Below are 18375 nucleotides of genomic sequence, written 5' to 3' on the forward strand. Positions count from 1 at the left end.
CAGCCTAGCGTCTGGCACAAAGTAGAGCTCAAAAAATCCTCAGGGTGTACTGATGCTGGGTGTCTCCTCTAGTCTGACTCATCTGGCTCAGGAGCTGTACTGTCCCATTCCCTGTTTTGAGTGTTTCCTTTAGATCAGGAAAACAGGTTTTTCCTTAAGACAAAAGGGTGTGGATTACGAAAATGTTATGCAAGATTAGTCAAATAGAGTACTGTTTCCTTTAGGAACAGTCCAGACACAGGGCCTGCAGTTCAGGCATGGGGTCACTGTGGCAGGCAGAGGTGCTGTGGAGGGGCTCTGATGACCAGCTTCTTTAGAGGATGAGGACTGGTTGTCCATGGAACTCTACTCCAACTGGGAAGGTAAAACTGTTTGCCAAGAACTTTTTTGTTTGTGCTGTAGCAACCTAACTCTTCTCCCCAGTCACTGAAAAGAGAAAGAGAGACAAACTGTCTTCCTTTCTGCAACTCTTCCTGCTGGTGAGAGTCTTTGAACCGTGTCTTCACCATCAGGCTCACTTGAATATAGGTGAAATCAATCAGACTGAAGTGGCTAGAAACAAATAGGATGATGTAAAATGCTTTTGGCGATGAAGGGGTTGACAAGTTCACTGGCACAGAGACTTTAGAAGGTACATTAAGTCTTAGCCACTTCTTCGATGGGGACAGTGAAGAAAAAAACTAATCTTAGAGTTCTAGGGGTATAGAATTAGCAGTTAAATGATGTGGCCATGAATGCTAGCCATTGAGAGGAGAGAGAGAAAGGAGAGAGAGAGAAAGAGAGAGAGAGAAACGGAGAGAGAAAAGAAGAGAAAGTGAGAGACAGAGAGAGGCAGAAAGAGAGAGAAACTAGAAGAGACACCATGAGAGAAAGACACCAGGGGAGACAGGCAAGAGGAGAGACAGATACCAGAAGAGAGAGACAGAGACAGAGAACAAGTGGTAAGAATTACTTATAAGCATGGTGTTGTGTCACTTCTAGTTTCCAGCTGGTAATGTTTTTGTGTGAAAATGGCATTCTAGAACAAATTTCAGAATGGTATTTTGGTATCTCATCTTTAACAGATATGCTGTAAATTATTAATCAATGAAATGTGTGCTAAGTATTAATGAAATTGAATGATGGAAACAGGCAGTGGAACACATTTGTATCTATATTTACATATAGATATATATGTAAATTGATATATGTGCATTTCCCTATATAATAAAGGCAGCTGTATTTTTTAGCAGGTACTTTTAAAAAACCCAGGCAGGGCTCCCTCTCACTTTTGGTTTGGATATGAGATACTGGAGTTTTTCAATCACCATTGTAAAAGAATGGTAAAGCAAAAGGGAAGCGGTGATTTGGTAGTTGTCTATTCTTGTTTGATAATCTGCAACTGAATAATAACTTTTCAGGACATTCTCCTAACTCCTCCAAGTCAAAAGCTCAAGAAGAAACATAATTAAAGGAAAGGATTTTTTTAGAGGAATTTTTGTGGAGATACTTTCTAGTCCTTGTAATTATTTCTCACAAAAAAATGCATGAAGTTATAAATGCAGTGTAAGAAACCCTTTGCTTTCTTCAACAGCAAGAGGGGACTAGAAAAAAGCAAATTGTAATATGTCCATACAGTAGAACACTATGTGTCCACTAAAAATAAGTCAAATATATGCACTTGGATAAGGCATGACGTTCAGCATGTGTTCACAAATGGGAAAGTTGGAACTCGATACTTGGCAACAACTTAAATGATTATTTTAGAAGATTGAGAAAGTGGGGATATGAATTCCTCATCCTATTTTATTCATGAATTCTATTGTTTTAAATGTTTGCAATGAGTCAACCTGACATATTTCTTATTTGAAGAAAGAACACTGGAAGGAGGGAATGTGAATGAGTGAATGAGAATAAAGAAATGAGAGACCAGATGACCAAAATGTGATCAAGAGGTGACCTTCTGTTTTATGTTATGAGTTTATGGAGGTATTGTGTTAAGATGTAGGCTATGCATTCTGAATCATTCTTAATAGACTTTCTGCTATTAATATACTAGGCTCTTAATTAAGCACTGACCTTTTATAAATTAAATATAGTACTCAAAAGAAGGAGGAAGAGTACATTTGGGAACCATGGGCAACATACAACTTGGCCAACTTTCAAAGAATCACAGAGACACACCAGTCTGGGTAAGAAGAAGGAAAGGCTGGCAGGTTAATAATAAAACCTTCTTTGTAAACATCATATTTTATAATCTGCACAGCATTTCATCACCTGGATATCTTATTGGGCATTTTTCAGAGGCATGTGTGTATTCTGGTATTATTGGTTCTGGGAAATAAGTAATAAAATATTTTCAGAGAAGAGAATTATAGTACATATGAACATACCCTTGATGTTAGCCAAAAGGCCGAGAAGCAATGACACACATGAACATACATACCCCTTTGAAAAATGACCTAGATAACTATTCATGAATAAAAGCCACTGAAATATATGCTCTTATTTGTTTTCTACTTATTTATATTAAGTTTATGAAGCTCAATTGTGAGTCTTACTGTATCATTTGAAATGCCCCAGATATATACCCTCAAACCTCCCATAAAGAAATCTCTGGGAGCCCGCTGCAGACAGGCAGGTCTGTGCATACCCTGCCGAGGTCCCGAGTTGCGCAGAACACACCGAATCAGCCCACGCCCTGGCAAGAAATCTCAGGGATGGTAGGCTGCCATATGGAGGTAGTAGAAATGTACTTGAGTTAGAGGTGGTATAGCTCAAGAAAGAAAGCAGTTTACTCTGAGTGGCACAGATATTAGATGATGGAGCCCAGATTTAAATCTAAGTCTCTCCCATGAAAGCTTACACTCAAAATCCAAACAAACAAAAAACCAAACAAATAAATCTGTATTCCAAACTCATGTGTGCATTTACACTTTCTTAAAAGAGGAGTATCTTCTAGAATGGAAAAGTGGTGACTTTTGTATGGCAAGATATGACTGGTACCAAAGGTCCCGTATTCAGTGGTGGCCATAAAACTAGACATATCCACTCTGATAGAAAAACAGAAAAAGATGTGTGTGTGGGGGGGGGTAAATACGTTACTTTACATGGCAAAAGAGACTTTGTAGATGTGATTAAATTAAGGATCTTCAGATGAGAGCACTGTGGATTTTCTGGGTGGCTCAATGTAATCAAAAGGATCCTTATAGGAGAGAGATAAAGAAGTCAGAATCAGGGATGGAGATGTGCTGAAAGAAGCAGAAGGTTAGAGCCAGAGAGAGATTTGAAGATGCTACCCTGCTGACTTTGGAGATGACGGGGGGCCATGAGCCAAGAACTGTGCACAGCCTCTAGAAACTGGAAAGAGATGGGAATGACCTCCCCTCGACCCTCTACATAGGAATGCAGCCCTTCTGTCACCTGAATTTTGGCTCAGTGAGGCCAGTGTGTTCTGACCTCCAGAATCATGAGATAATTTATTGGTGTTGTTTTAAGTTACTAAATAATTTGTTACAGCAGCAACAGGAAATGAATACAAAGTGTAATTGGCTCTTCCAGGTGAACTTGACTTTTTAAGCAATCAGCGTCCCTGTAGGACAGGAATAGGCTGGCTGGAGAATGCTGCTGAGTGAGAGCTGGCAGAGTCAATCAATGACCAGGGAAAGGACTTCTAAGTTGAACTCTGAGATGTGTGGGCCATTAATAGAACTTTCCCATCATTCTTCCTTAATTTCAGGGCCACAGAAGAAGCAGCATAATTAGAATGACACACATGCAGCAATATGCTCACTTCATCACACACAATATTTCCTGCATGTTATAGAAAAATTACAAAAACAATTTCACCAAGGTCATATGAAATCATTATTCTTGTATTTAATCTTTCCATATTTTTACCACTCTCAATTGTTTAGGCCTTTGTAAATTTTCAAGGACAAATTTAACTGCAAATAATAAATTATTTAAAACCTACCAGAAAAGGCTTTCTGAACCAATTCCCATAGAGCAGACATTTCCTGAATCTCAATCTGCCTTCACTGTCCAAGAGATGCAAAAGAAGTTGGACAAGGCACATAATCTCCCTGAGGTTTCTGTTTCGTGAAATTTTGCCTAATTCTTTGAGACAGGCAGAGAATCTCAAATCTTAGATCTGGAAGGAAACCCAGAGATGACAGTAGCCCAGATTTTTCATTTTATATAGAGAAAATCAAGGCAGTTACTTGTCCAGAATTTCACATTGTGATGTACTCTGTGTAATGGTTGATTGTCAACTTGATTGCATTGAGAAACACCTAGAAGATTAGTGAAGTACGCTTCTGTTTGTCTATGAGGGTGTTTCTAGAGATGATTAGTATGTGGGACACCAAAAGGAGGGAGAAGAACTGCTCTGAATGTGGGCAGCACCATTCAGTACACTGGGGACCTGGATGGAAGTGAAGCAAAAGGAGGAAGCCTACCAGCAAGGCTCCCTATTTTCTTCTGCTTCTGACCACCATGAGGTGAGCAGTTTGCTCTACTGAGCCCTCCTTGCCACAGTGTGCTGCCTCACTACAGGCCCACAGCAATGGGACCAAGGGACCATGGACTGAAACCACTGAAAACATGAGCCAAAATAAATCCTTCTTCCTATAAGTTGTATATGTCAGGTATTCCAACAAAGCAATGACAAGCTGACTGACACACTTTCTGTACAGGAAATGTCCATACAGTGTGCTGGGCTCTAAAAGAGATAGCAAGGGTCACAATGATGTCAGATTTGTTTTTGTTTTGTTTTGTTTTTGACCCCAAGATTATAATCTAAGGAGAAAACATATAAATGTCATAAATGTATGAAATAGTTGCTTAAATAAAGACAGTTTAGCTTGGATATTTGTTTTATTGGAGGAGGTACCCTCAGCTCAGACAGGCACCATTCATTGGGAATACTCATTATTTTTAAAAACAAAAATTTTATTGACTTGTTTTTATTTTACAAAAATAATCATTTGTGGGCCAGGGATTTAGCTCAGCGGTTCTGCCGCCTGCCTTACAGACACAAGGACCTGAGTTCAATCCCTGGTACCAAAAAAAAAAAAATCATTTGCTTGGTGCATTATATTTAAAATATAGTCAAAGTAAAGAAATTAAAAACTGTATCATTCAAAGATAACTACTTTTAACTTACATTAAACATCCTTATAGAGGATAAATATGCATAATAAATATGCATACAACCATACACCTATTAAAATAGAAAATATATATAATATACTTTATATTCAAGATACATATATAAAATATAGATATAATGAGAGATACTGGAAATATAATTTAGTATAGTTCTTGTATCCCCTAGTATGTGTATATTTTTAATGATTATAATCCTGCTGCTATTTATTGCCTTGCATTCTAGTATAAATATTCAGAATCACTGAATTTCAGAGTTGGGGTAGATATACAAGATATATTTTAGTTCACCCACCAAAGAAATAAACTTTTAATTTCAAATAGTTTTACCTTTACATAAAAATTGCAGAGTTCTCCATTCTTACTTTCCAAATTAGTAACATCATACTTAGTATGGTACATTGATTATAATTAATGAACCAATATTGATCCATCATTACTAATTTCATGCTTTATTTAAATTTCTTCAGTGTTCTCCGAAAGTCCTTATTACAGTGTCACGGTCCCACCGAGCACACCACATCATGTTTAGCTGTCACATCTCTTTAGGCTTCTCTTGACTGTCATACTTTCTCAGACTTCCCTTGTTTTTGATGATCTTGTAAGTTTAAAAGAACAATGATCTAGTAGTGCACAGACTGTTCATCATTTCAGATTTTTCTGATGTTTCTCTCTTGATTAGGCTGGGTTGATGGGTTTGGAGATGATAACCACAGAGGTAAAGTAGCATTCTTGTCAGATTAGCTCAAGGGAACATACTACCAACATGACTTTTGTCTTTCGCTGCTAACCATCGTGAACTGCCTAAGGTAGTATTTATTATGTTTCTCCACTGAAAAGTTACCCTATGCTCTATTTTCATACTTATTTTTTGCAAGAAATTTGCTATATGAGGTATGATCATAAAATGCAGTGATTATTTAAATTTTAAAAAACTATTATGATAGGGCCAGGGATTTAGCTCCGTGGTTCCGCCATCTGCCCTGCAAGCACAAGATCCCGAGTTCGATCCCCGGTACCAAAAAAAAAGTTATAATAAAAAACTATTATGATAAAGGACATATTGTTAACAATACCCCTCAAGGAACACCCCCTTTCTTCAAACACACTTAGCCCATCCTTCTTGCCACTTTCTGAAGCAGCTCTGGAAGACCTCTTTCATGAGAGCCTTTAGTTGTGATGTCTTTCATGAGAGCCTTTAGTTGTGATGTCTTTCATGAGTGCCTTTAGTTGTGATATTCTGCCTCAATGTCCTGAATCTATTTACCTTTCATGGTCATTTTGACTTTGGAGAAGAGCCAGGAGTCACACAGTGCCAGATTCAGGGACTAAGATAGGTGAGGACATACCATAATTTTTTTTACAAACTTGTCTTTCCAGTCGATGGCACTAGGCAGCATTCACTGTATTTTTATCGTAACCTGTAAAGACACTCACAAAAGAAGACTTCCAGAACTACTTCCAAAAGTGGGAAGAATGATGAGATAAGTGTTTTTGAAGTGAGGCAAAGTATTCTGAAGGAGACTAATGGTAATGTGTCTTTTACTATAATAAATGTTTTCAAAACTAAACATCCACCTTTTTAACACCTCATATATAGCTCATACTCAAAAGTGGGAAGTTATGTTCTACCTCCTTGACAGTGGGATCATTTCATAGAATATTTGGAATTCTTTTTCAGAAATTGTTCTGCCCATTGCTCTCTCAATTATTTACATAGTTGCTCATCTATACTATATATATTAGGATGGACTTATGGATATTTATTTCATGTTTTGGGTTATAACATTTTATTTCATTCCTCAAATTATACCAGCTTTAGCTACTAAAGGATCTTTCTGTATCTCTCTGGCTTCTATATCTCTTTGACATAGCACATTATTGTGTGGGGAGAGGAGAGAAAAGTTATCACTTAGAATTTTCATTAAGTATTTTATTACTTTGTGGGACTACAAGATGTTACAAACTCATCTTTGTATTCCTGCCCTACATTCAGAATCAGGATGCTATGAGAAATTAAGATTTGGACACTAGGTGTACTTACTGGTCTTTTACTTCTAGGCCCTCTCAACAGACACAAAGAGGAGATATATGTATGCATACTAATTGGTATTTACTTATACCTTTAAGCATTTCTGTAACTAACCATCTATATACCTAATATTAAGCTAAACGAGGGTTAATATTGATGTCTCCAATTCTCACTCATATGTAGGTTATTTTAGACACTTCTGCTTGCTTGTTAATACTCCAAATGCAAGGACTTAGTTTCAATTTACAAAGGGTATTTTTTCTCTTTTGTCTTCAGTTAGCCTGGTTAGAGATTTATGAAACTTATTATTCTTTTCAAAGAACCACCTTTTAGTTTCATTGGACTTTTTTTTGCTGTTCTTTTATTTTCAATCACATTGATTTTCATTCTTACTTTTATTATTTCTTTTCTTGTTATTTTTCTTCTTGCTTTAGGGGTACGTTGCTCTTCTTTCTCTATAAAAATAGAAGCTTAGGCTTATAGATCTTTCTTTTTTACTAAAATATGCATTTCAGGCTCCAACACCACTTTTTGTTACGACTCACAAATTTTTGAAAAGTTACATTTTTATTTTCATGCAGTAAAAAAATTTTTTTTAATTCTCTTGATATTTCTTCTCTAACTCATGTGGTATTTAGAAGTGTGTAATTTAATCCACAAATATTTTGAAACTTTTTTCAGTTATTGATTTCTAGTTTGATTCTGTTGTGGCATTATAACACATTTTGTGTGACTTCTATTCTTGTCAATTTATTGTGTATTTTCCAGCTTACATAATGTTTTACCTTTTTGAATGTTTCATATGTGTTTAAGAATATTATATTCTTTACTATATTTGGATAAAATTTTCTGTAAGTGCCAGTTAGATCAAGTTAAAGTTTATTAATAGCATTTTTCATCATCATTATTCTTCTGAATTTTGCCTGTTTTCTATATCAATTACTGAAAGAAGTCTACAACTATAATAGTATCTATTTCTCCTCTCACTTCTATTCCATTTCCCCTCACATATTTTGATGCTCATACATCAGGTGCATTCACATTTAGGATTGTTATACCTTCTTGGAAAATTGATCCCTTTATCATTAGGTAATACTCATCCTTATCTCTGATAAATGTCTTGCTGTGAAGTCACTTTGATAGTAATAAGTAATAAAGCTAATCCAGCCTTCTTTTGATGAGGCATAGAATGATATAACTTTTTCCATTACTTCACTTTTAACCTATTTAAGTCTATATTGAAAGTGGATTTCTTGTAGACAACTTGTAATCAAGGCTTGTTTTTCAATCCACTCTGGCAGTCTCTGATTTTTAATCGGTATATTTAGACCTTCATATTTAATGTTGATTATTGATACAATTACATTCTTATCTACTATGTTTGTAACTGTTTTCCATTGTTGGAATTATTCTTCATTTCTTTTACTCTCTCCTTTTCTGCTTTCTCTGGTTTTATTGAAAATTTTATGATCCTACTCTATCTTCTTTCTTAGTGAATCAATTATATTCATTTTCTCAAAAAATTTAGTGGCTACCTTAAACTTTAAAATAACATAAACCAACCTTTAAAAAACATTATGGCACTTCACATGTAATACACATTCCCTCTAAGGGTGTATTTTCCCTTCTATCCCTCGTAATATTACTGTCATCCACATATTTGTATGCTCTAATCACCCAGTGCATTGTTGGTCTTGCTTTAAACACAGTTACTTTTTAGATCCATTTAAAATAAAATAGATTTTTATTTTACTTTTATTCTTCCACCGATGCTTCTTTTTTTCCCAGGTTGAAGTTTTTGACCTACATTATTTTCTCTTTACCTTAAAAAATTATTTTAACATGACTTGCAGGACCATTCTGTTGAAATCTCTCAAGTTTTGTTTTTCTCAGAACACCTTTGCTGTCCTTTACTTTTGAAAGACAGTTTCACTGGGTGTAATTTCTAATTTGGTAGGGTCTTTTTCATTCAATGTTTGAAATATTTCACCTCACTCTCTTCTTGCATATGTGGCATCTGGTGAGATGCTTCTGTAATTCTCGTCCTGGTTTCTTAATAGGTAGATCTCCCCTCTCATACTAGCTTATTTCAAAGTTTTCTCTGTTTTCTATTTTCCATAGTTCAAATATGATATGCCTAGGTGTGGTTTTCTGGTATTTATTCTACTTTGTACTTTCTGAACAGGTTTGGTGTAGTTATTAATTTTGAGACATTCTTAGCTATTATCACTTCAAATATTTCTTCTTCTCAGTTGTCTCTTTCTTCTCCTTTTGTTATTCAAATTAATTAGCTTTCAAGCTCCACAGTTTTTGATATTGTTTTGCACTTTATTGTTTTTTGTCTTTGACTTTCAGTTTAAGACATTTCTACTCACCTGTCTTCAAGTTCACCCATTTTTTTTCCTTGACTGTGTGATTAAGTCCTTTCAAACACCTACAGGGACTGGGAAATCATCACCTATCTTATTCCTGGGTGTTTGGAATTGTATTTTATGTTGATCAGCTATGTGTTTCCCTAGAGTTTCTATCAGTTGCTTTAATTCACCTGTTGGAGAACCAGCCTTAAAGAATGTGATGACAATGAACACTTCTTCTCTGAGTCCTCTTCCTTAGCCTAACTACCCCATTTCTTTGGCTATTCCTTATTGAAATTCTTTACCATGTGTACAATTGGACTGCAGGGTAAAGGTTTGCATCACTATAATTGAGTACTGTGTATCAGGTGTTATGCTGGGGCCCAGTTGGGGACCTGCCATTGGGGAAAACATGCATGTTTGCTCTTTTCATGGAGCTTATGATTTAGTGAAGAGATAATATTACTTCAAAAGTTTGAATAACTTTATGGAATATGCTCTATAAGAAAGAAGCCATATTTCTGTTTCCTTGTAGTTTTATCTGCCTTTTCAATGTAAAAACAGTCCATAATACTCAAAACTGGGGCAGCTACATTCCCCTGAGGGTCCTTTTTACCAGTATACTCTTTCTTGGCAATTTCCTGTTTGTTTATCATCTGGTTTGAATATTTTGCCTTGCACTTTTCCAGGCATATTTCCATTATACCAAGCTATTAGGCAGAAAGTCCGGGGTAGCAAGCCATGTAAAAGTCAACCTCAAATTCTGGGCAAATTTTTAAAAAACACCACTCATTTTATGTGGAAGTTTAGAATATGGTAATTGACTGGTCACTGATTTCTGTATATAGAGAGAGTTAATTTAACTCTATATGAACAATATTTATCACTTTCCCCTAGAATATGTCCTGGTAGGTAGAAAAATAAGCTGGAAATACTGTATATATATTCAAATCCTGCCACCTATATTGTATAATGAAATGTCTTCAACCTTAGATGTTTAAGTTTCTTTATTTGTGCAATGTAGCTAGAGACTTCTTATTTCACAGGACTAATATAACTTTAAAATATGATAATGTGTATAAAGCATTCAGTACAGTGCTTTATACTTCTTTGCAGACATCTGTACTTGGTTCCCTTCTAAATCTGAACGCCAGTTTCTTCCCTAAGACAAAAAAGAATGCTGATAGTGGAGGCTATGTTTGTGACAGTACAGCGTAAAGCCTTCTAATCTCAGGAATCATCCAATAATTCAATCGTCTTGCAGGAAACACACAGAGTTGGGATGCATGGATTTGACTGTCAGGTAGATACCAGGAAACATGAGTATAAGGATTCTCTAACTCTGGTCAGTGAGCTCAGTTGACCTTTTGAACTGTTGGCTGTCTGATGTGTAGGGTTGTCCTGATGACAGCCATAAAATAACTCTTCTCAATTGAGGTGATCAAGTACACAAAGAGGTCCAATAGTGACCATGAGAGATCAGGGGTGCTTTCAGACAGCTTCACATTTTGTTTTCATGGTGTAGAATAGTTACATAGAAACTGTCCTTCACTGGAATTATATCTGAACCCTGGGCTCTCTCTTATTAAGGAAGTGAAGTTTCTTCACATAAATGTTAATTGTTAAGGTAATTGGTTTTTCTTGAACCACTTAAGAGTCCTTTGTGCAAAAATAGTTGAGAACCGTTAGCTTAGGCAATACTGAGTACATTCTAGATCTAGAAATTCAACAAGAGACAGTACAGGAGTATGTTAGAAATTTGGCAATTGCTCAATGGTCTTGATATTGTTGAGTATCCAAGAGGTGTAGGCAAGATGGATGCATCCAGTCACTGTTTTGTATGAAATGTCCCTGGACATTTGGTACTGCCTCTTCCAACTAATTGTGTGCTGGTTTGGTGTGTATAGGAGAAAGAAAACCAATGCCTGCTTTCTACATTATTATGTCAAGTCCATCCAGTTCTGTTTATCACACATTAACAAAGTAGACATTTATTTCCTATAAGCAAAATAAATGGCAATACTGTCTAGCTGTCTTGAATATCCTAGAAAACTTTCCCTGAAATATTCATTTGAATTTGGAAGGTATTTTATACCTCAGTTAGGGTGACAAACAATCCACACGCATGCAGATATTTTGTGTTATGGCTTGTGGCTTCATTTCAGGATTAAAACTTAGGGTGTCATCTCTATTTTGATGCTTTCCTATATGGTCAGATTTAACACATTCATCATTAAAGAGCAATTTCAGTATTCTTATTGACTTTCATCTATTTTGTAGAGTGGATAATCAGAGCTATCTGATGTACATTTTCCCCCTTGGGGATCAGTAAAGTAAGGTTGTAAAAGAAATTCTGTTTGTTGTCAGTTTTAACACAGCCCATAAACTTTTTTATCTGTCTTAAATTGGTTTACTTCTAAAAAAAATCTTTATTCACCTATCCCCTGTTATCTTATCTTATTTTACATACTATTATAACTATTTGATTATAACTTTATCTCCATCCTACAAAGAGTGCTTTAATGTGGAGAATATCCTATTTTTTATATCCATAATAACTACAAGAGTGTGGAAAACTGCTAGCTCATACATACTGCTCAATAAATCCTTGTAGAAATAAAAATGAATAAGTCTAAGGTTCAGACTTGAAATCCAGCTCATATTTCATCCCTCAGGACTGTGTATCCAAAGTAAATATAACATTATTATTAATTTATCTCAATATATCCAACACAATTTATATAGTGACAGTTGTATTAATTTTACAGATAATTTCTCATGCATGGTGGTATTAATCCTAAAAATAATTCTGAGAGGAAGCATCTGTAAAAGAAATGTCTGTGCTGTACTGATGAGAATATTGAGATTCAAACTGAGACTTGCCAAGATCTCACAGCTAGTGAATATTGGGGCCAGAACCAAAGAAAACATTCATGGCTTTAAGTTCTTTATGCCTTTCCTGTGTCTCGACCTCAGCACCCATCAGTGCTGAAAAGGTCTGTAGGCAGCTATTGTGCACATTATAAAATGTTTAGCAGCATATTTGACCTCTACTAGATGTCAATACTATCCTCTATTCTATTGCAACAATCAAAAATGTCTCCCTAAAGGTTCTCTTGGAGGCAAAATCAGTTCCAGTTGAGATTCAGTGATCTAATACCAGGTATAATGTGGTAAGTGCTCTGAGAAAGGCATAAGAAGAATGAGAGATGTACTCCATACTTCCAACAGAAACTCCTTCTATGAATGGAGATGATACAATGCTTTCTCCCTAAAGTGGGGAACAAGGGCATATATGCCTACTCTTCATCTGTCCATTAGACTTTGAAACATAGGTCGAAACCAAAATAGTCTGGCAATAAAATGACACAACTAGGATAGGATTGGCAGGGCACAAGCAAAATCTTTATATGTAGATGAAATGATCATCTACAGAGAAAATACTAAGAAATCTCTAGGAGCCCCTAGAACTTGTACTTGAATTTAGCAGGATTAGAAAACACAAGGTATATATAAAAATTCAGATCTGTGTATACTTGCTATAAATGAAGAATTGTATATTGAAATTTAAAAGTTATGTAGGAGTACAAAGGACCCAGAAAAGCCAAAAACAAAAACAAAAACAGTGTTGGAAGACATTTAGCACCCAATTTTAAGCCTTCTTCTAAAGCTACAGTAATCAAGGCAGTGTTGGTGTAAGGAAAGACATATAGATAATTTGAATAAAACAGAGAATCTAGAAATAGAACCACACATATATGGTCCATTAAGTTTTGAAAGATTATTTAACATTAGCATTTTATAGAACATAAACTTTGACCTGTTGAGAAGGTTCTGTTCTACTTCTAGTCCCTTGATAGCTTTTACCATGAACAGCTGTAGAATTTAGTCCAATACTCTTTCTCCAACTAGTAACAGGATCATATGGCTTTCTCCTTTCCTCTGTTAAAATGATGACTTTGGGGGGTGGATCTTCCAATGCTGAACCAACACTGCCATCCCTATAACAAAACCACTGTCTACATACTGCCAGATCTGACTTCTAAGAGTTTGTTTTGTTAAACAAATTTGTATCTATGTTCATACTTTTTTCTTCTATTATCTTTACCCAGTTTTAGGATTAGCACAATGTTGAGTTCCTAAAATGAGGGGAGAAGTGTTCCTTCTTTTTTCTGCTTTAATTGTTTGATATAATTTACCAGTTAAAATGTATATGAGCCTGCTGTTGTCATATAGGTAGGTTTTCAAGTTAGGAATATACTCTCTTTAATAGGTGCTATTCAAATTTTATATTTCCTTCAGAGTTAGTTTCATTAATTTGTCTTCTAAGGTACTTCTTAGAAGTTGTTAAATTTATTTCAAAACAGATTTTTGTAATATGCTTTCTATATCGTTTTAAATTCTGTAAAATCTGTGGTAATGTCTACTAGATCTTAATATTGTAATTTAAAAAATGTATAACTGATATTGTGTAACAGGAAGAAAAGGTCTAAAAGAGCAGGGGAATTGGGAGGGGTAGGGAAAGGGAAAAATGGGAAAGGAAAAAATATGAGAAGAGGAAAAAAATGGAAACAAGGTCTTTGCAAATAGGGAAGAGTGGAGGGGGTGAAGGGAGGGCAAGGGAAGGGGAAAAAAAATAAGAACCAAGAGACTCATGTAATGGTACAAGATCCCAGTGATGAATGTAACTGTATTTTATACCTAAAATGTACCAATAAAGTTAATGGGGAGAAAAAAAGAAGAATGAGAGGGAAAATGAGGACCCCCTTCTGGTAGATTTGATCTGGATCTTTACTGTAAAGTGACTGAATTGACCACACAGACTTTATTGTGATGGGAATAAATACAAAATATTTGTCAACCATGCATGATGTGTCAAATTTAACTCCAAGGGGGAGAATATAATAAGCACTGTTAACCATCTTTCTAAAATGAAGCACTATCTTAAAGTTCATCTAGTGGAACATAAAGTTATTTGGGGACAGTCAATCTCATGATATACATTTAGCAGCTAGATTTATCATGTTATCTACTAAAGATTACTTAGGAAAGAATTGCCTTCCAGTAATTTTTGTAGCTTGTTAATCTATAATCAGTCCTAATCATCATTTAATTGTATGGTATGTGGAGATTGAGTTTTCTAGTAAGTTTCAGGCTCATTGAGAACATTTTAAAAAACAGTGAATTTGAGACTCTTTGCATTAATGTGGGAAGAAGAAAAATCTACCTTTAGCTCTCATATCCATTTAGCCAGTCCTCTTAGATCTACTTGGGAACTCTCAACAAGTATGACAACCAATTCTTTGACTTAGTTTGGTGGACACAGAACAACTGAGCTAAATCTTCTACTTCCCTCCTATTGAGAATTATTGGAAAACTGAGAAAGATTCTGAGTTCTCCCAAATAATATGCTCTCCTTTCTTTAAAAAATCATTTAGGCAAAGCACAGGAACTGCTGCTATAACATTTATTTGAGCTCTGGCTATAAACTTAATAGTCAGATAGGCCTAATCATTCAAGTTAGGTGGCTAGGTATAAATTCTGTTCACATAATATATGTGGACCTCAATTTCCTCATCTGTAAAATGGAATAAGTGCTTCCACCTAAGAATTTCCAGCTGAGTACAAGCCACTGATAAGTTGTGGCTATCATTACCATCATCACCTCATCACTTTATTTTTGTTACCACCATTAGGACAGAATTCTTATACAAGAAAGACTCAGATGAAATAAGAGTGGGCATACCTTTGAAGCTTTTAGAAGACAGAAAATACTTTGGTTCATCTTAATAAGGAATATGAGTTTGTTGGAGCTTCCAGGGAGGCCAAAACTCTCTCTCTCTCCCACTCCAGAATCTACCTCTAATTACCCAAAACCCTAACACCATCCTCCCCTTCGTGCTTGTAGGCGTGACCGTAGGGTGGAAGTATGAAGAGTAACACAACACTTCCAGCTTGACTATGATACATGTGTAATAACAGGAGACTATATGTGTGTAAAAGAACAGTGCCAAAAAGCAAAACTGGTCAGAATTCAACCTGGAGAAGGGATGCACTAATCAGAAACAATGATTCTGAAATGCTCTCAGACCACCTATATTGTATAAGAGTTAACCTGGACAACTTGACGAAAATGTTCTCATCCCATTCCATATCTACTAATTGAAAAGAATAGAGATATCCATACACATTCAGATTTAGCAACACTTGCACTAAAAGTCTCAGTAGTCTATTCTCTAAGCCAGCTTTATTGCTATTGGAGGAATGTGTACTTCTCCCAGACTTTCAAGCTATTAGATATTTTAACAATTCAACTGAATCTATTTTAGATTCATCAGCAACCAAATGAATACAGTTTGGCTTCTCATGTAAATTACAGGTTTCAGTTCTCCACGGCTCACAGTGCTGCTTCTTCTGCTTTTGATATTTTTAATCTTTCCCTCATCTTGCTCTCTTCCTGGTCTAGAATTTCCACTCACTGTTATATTCACTTTGTCTTCAGTTAAAAGCTATTTTGTGGCTGGACAACCAGGTCAACCCAGATTTCCTTACTGAACTTCAGACCCATGTGTCCAGACAACCTACTAATTCTTCCTCTTGGTATTTCCACAAGAACCTCTAACATTACATTTTCAAAAGAAAACTCTCTGGATCCTTCCATTTATTTATATCTCCCTCTCTAGTCCCTGCTCAATAAATGAAATGGCACTGACCACTTGCTCAAGTTGGAAACCTGAGAACAATCTGACTCCTCCTTTGTTCAACATAGTGAATTGATCTGTCAATAAGACTGCTGACTTTTCCTCTCACATATTTCTATAGTAAATCCCTTCTCTGTGTCTCTGTTCTCAGTGGGAGTCACCATTACATCTTTCATAGTCCTCAGCTTCGTGTCTCAGGAATGGGTTCCACTCATTCTGTTTTCCATATTGAAGGCAGAAGACCTTTTTAGAATAAACATCTAATCATGGCACTTCTAACTACCTTCAGAATAAAGTTCAAACCTTTACTGACACGAAAACTCTTTCATGTATGCTTTGGTGACTCCTTCCCTCTGTAGTTACATTATTTGACTTTGTCTCTTCATATGTAGTCATTCTGAGATTCTTACAACTCATCAATTCTCTCTTTCTCTCTCGCCCCCAGACCTTTGTTGACTACCCCCCCACACACACACACACACCTGGATCATCCACCTTCTTCCCCACACAAGAAGAAATGGACTTCTACTGACTTACTTATACCTACATGAAGTGTACTCAGACAAAATTAGAAGTGAACTCAATTAATTGAGAGGACATCAACACTGCCTCTTCCTTTATTCTGCTTTCCTACCACAATCCATTAATGACAGAAACATTATATTGGAATTCCAAAGACCTTAGTTTTTTTTCAGTACTTCAAAAACTCATTTTGTGACACTGTCAAACATCTCAGCTCTTTTTGGAACGTTGCTTTCCTTAACCTTGCCATCCTATGATATGATTACTGTGTAGATCCAAAAATATCAAAAATGGAAATGATCTACTTAGTGAAAATATGGAAAATGTATGGCATCCCTTCTCCAATTGTACTTTTCTCTATCCCCTTCAAGCCCCTACAAACTGGAACACTTCACCATTTTAGGTTTTTCCCTTTCTCCCACCTGTTTGGCTGACTCCTGGTCTTGTTTAGCATAAGTTTAGACTTAAATTTCCAAGATGCTTTTTCCAATCCTTCAAAGTTAGGCTGAGTGCCCTCCTTAAGGGATCCCACAGAATTCTCTCAATTTTCCAAAACAACCTTAGTGACTATATTTTATTTAAGATTTACTTATTTTTCTATTTTCTTAGGTAATGAACTACTTCAACTTATTTTTAGTATCTTGCAGTCACTAGGATGATATTCTTCTTTATGCTGGAGAACAGACCTCAAAGGGAAGTGGTCCATTTGGAAGAGTTATCTTAAACTGACATTTTGATCTATGGTTGCCTTTTGTTTCACATACCTTAGTATATATGATACCACAATACATTCATTTTCATGAACAAAGCTTTTTTAAAAAAAAAATCCAGTGGTGTATATATATCATTGTTCTGAATTAACTATGTCTCTGAAGAGAAAACTGAAGAGGAAAGTGTGGGCAGCTGAAGTTGTTTGTGCATATACTGTACATATTTGGGTGTGATTACATGGATTTTTAAAATTAATAATCAATTCTAGTAAAATCTCCTATCAGAAAATGATTAAAATGGGGATTTCATTTTGAAAGCATACTTCTGGACATGATATTTCAATTAAATTTTGCTTTCTCAATTAACCTTTTGACAAAGTCAACAATCCTGCTGGTGCTGTGACAAAGTTGTGATCTTCTCAGGGTTAAGTGGACAGTGAATAGCATAGAAGGAAAAGGAGGCCATTGTGCTATCTGGGGCCTTGAGACCCCTCTGAGCTTCTGAGAGACAGGGATCGAGCTGCTGGTGATGAAGAGGAGGGAGAAGTGCTTAGAGACAAGGGAGGACTGGGCAGGTAGCTCAATGGTAAAGCTCTTTCCTAGCATGGACGAGGCCCTGGGCTCCTACACACACACACACACACATGCACACGCACACGCACACGCACACCCCAGTGGAAAAAACACCAAAATGGGGAAGCACCTGAGCTCTGCTAGGATAGGCCAGGGTCATTTCATTAGGGACAGCAGGAAAATATGTAAATCTTGTTCACTGATACTGGCAGCCCTGCTAGGAACTTTCCGAGTTGTCAGAAAGGGAGAGAGGAGAGTTGATGGGGCCCCTGTCCCTCTTTATTCATCCTTAGTACTTTCATTTTGCCTTTTCTATGTATTAGGATTCCTCCTTT

The 18375-nt window shown here is 36.1% G+C and overlaps 1 protein-coding gene across 5 annotated transcripts in view; it reads left to right on the forward strand.

The window, feature by feature from the left end:
• Nucleotides 1-226: 226 nt before the first annotated feature.
• The window catches only part of Itprid1 (ITPR interacting domain containing 1), a 168136-nt gene continuing 149987 nt past the window's right edge, over nucleotides 227-18375 (forward strand). For 4 of the 5 annotated variants that reach the window (XM_087204511.1, XM_087204512.1, XM_004856460.4 and 1 more), the window contains exon 1: nucleotides 227-362. Coding sequence is in view for 1 of the 5 variants with exons in the window: in XM_087204513.1 (XP_087060639.1) it covers nucleotides 338-362 (25 nt within the window). In the remaining 4 variants the exon portion in view is untranslated. The remainder of the gene's footprint in view (nucleotides 363-18375) is intronic. The other variant, XM_087204513.1, reaches the window with a different exon arrangement.

The sequence above is a fragment of the Heterocephalus glaber genome, unplaced genomic scaffold, assembly GCF_053883595.1.
Source record: "Heterocephalus glaber isolate CG9 unplaced genomic scaffold, H.glaber_assembly_v1.0 deba00000546, whole genome shotgun sequence".
Classification (NCBI taxonomy): Eukaryota; Metazoa; Chordata; class Mammalia; order Rodentia; family Bathyergidae; genus Heterocephalus; species Heterocephalus glaber.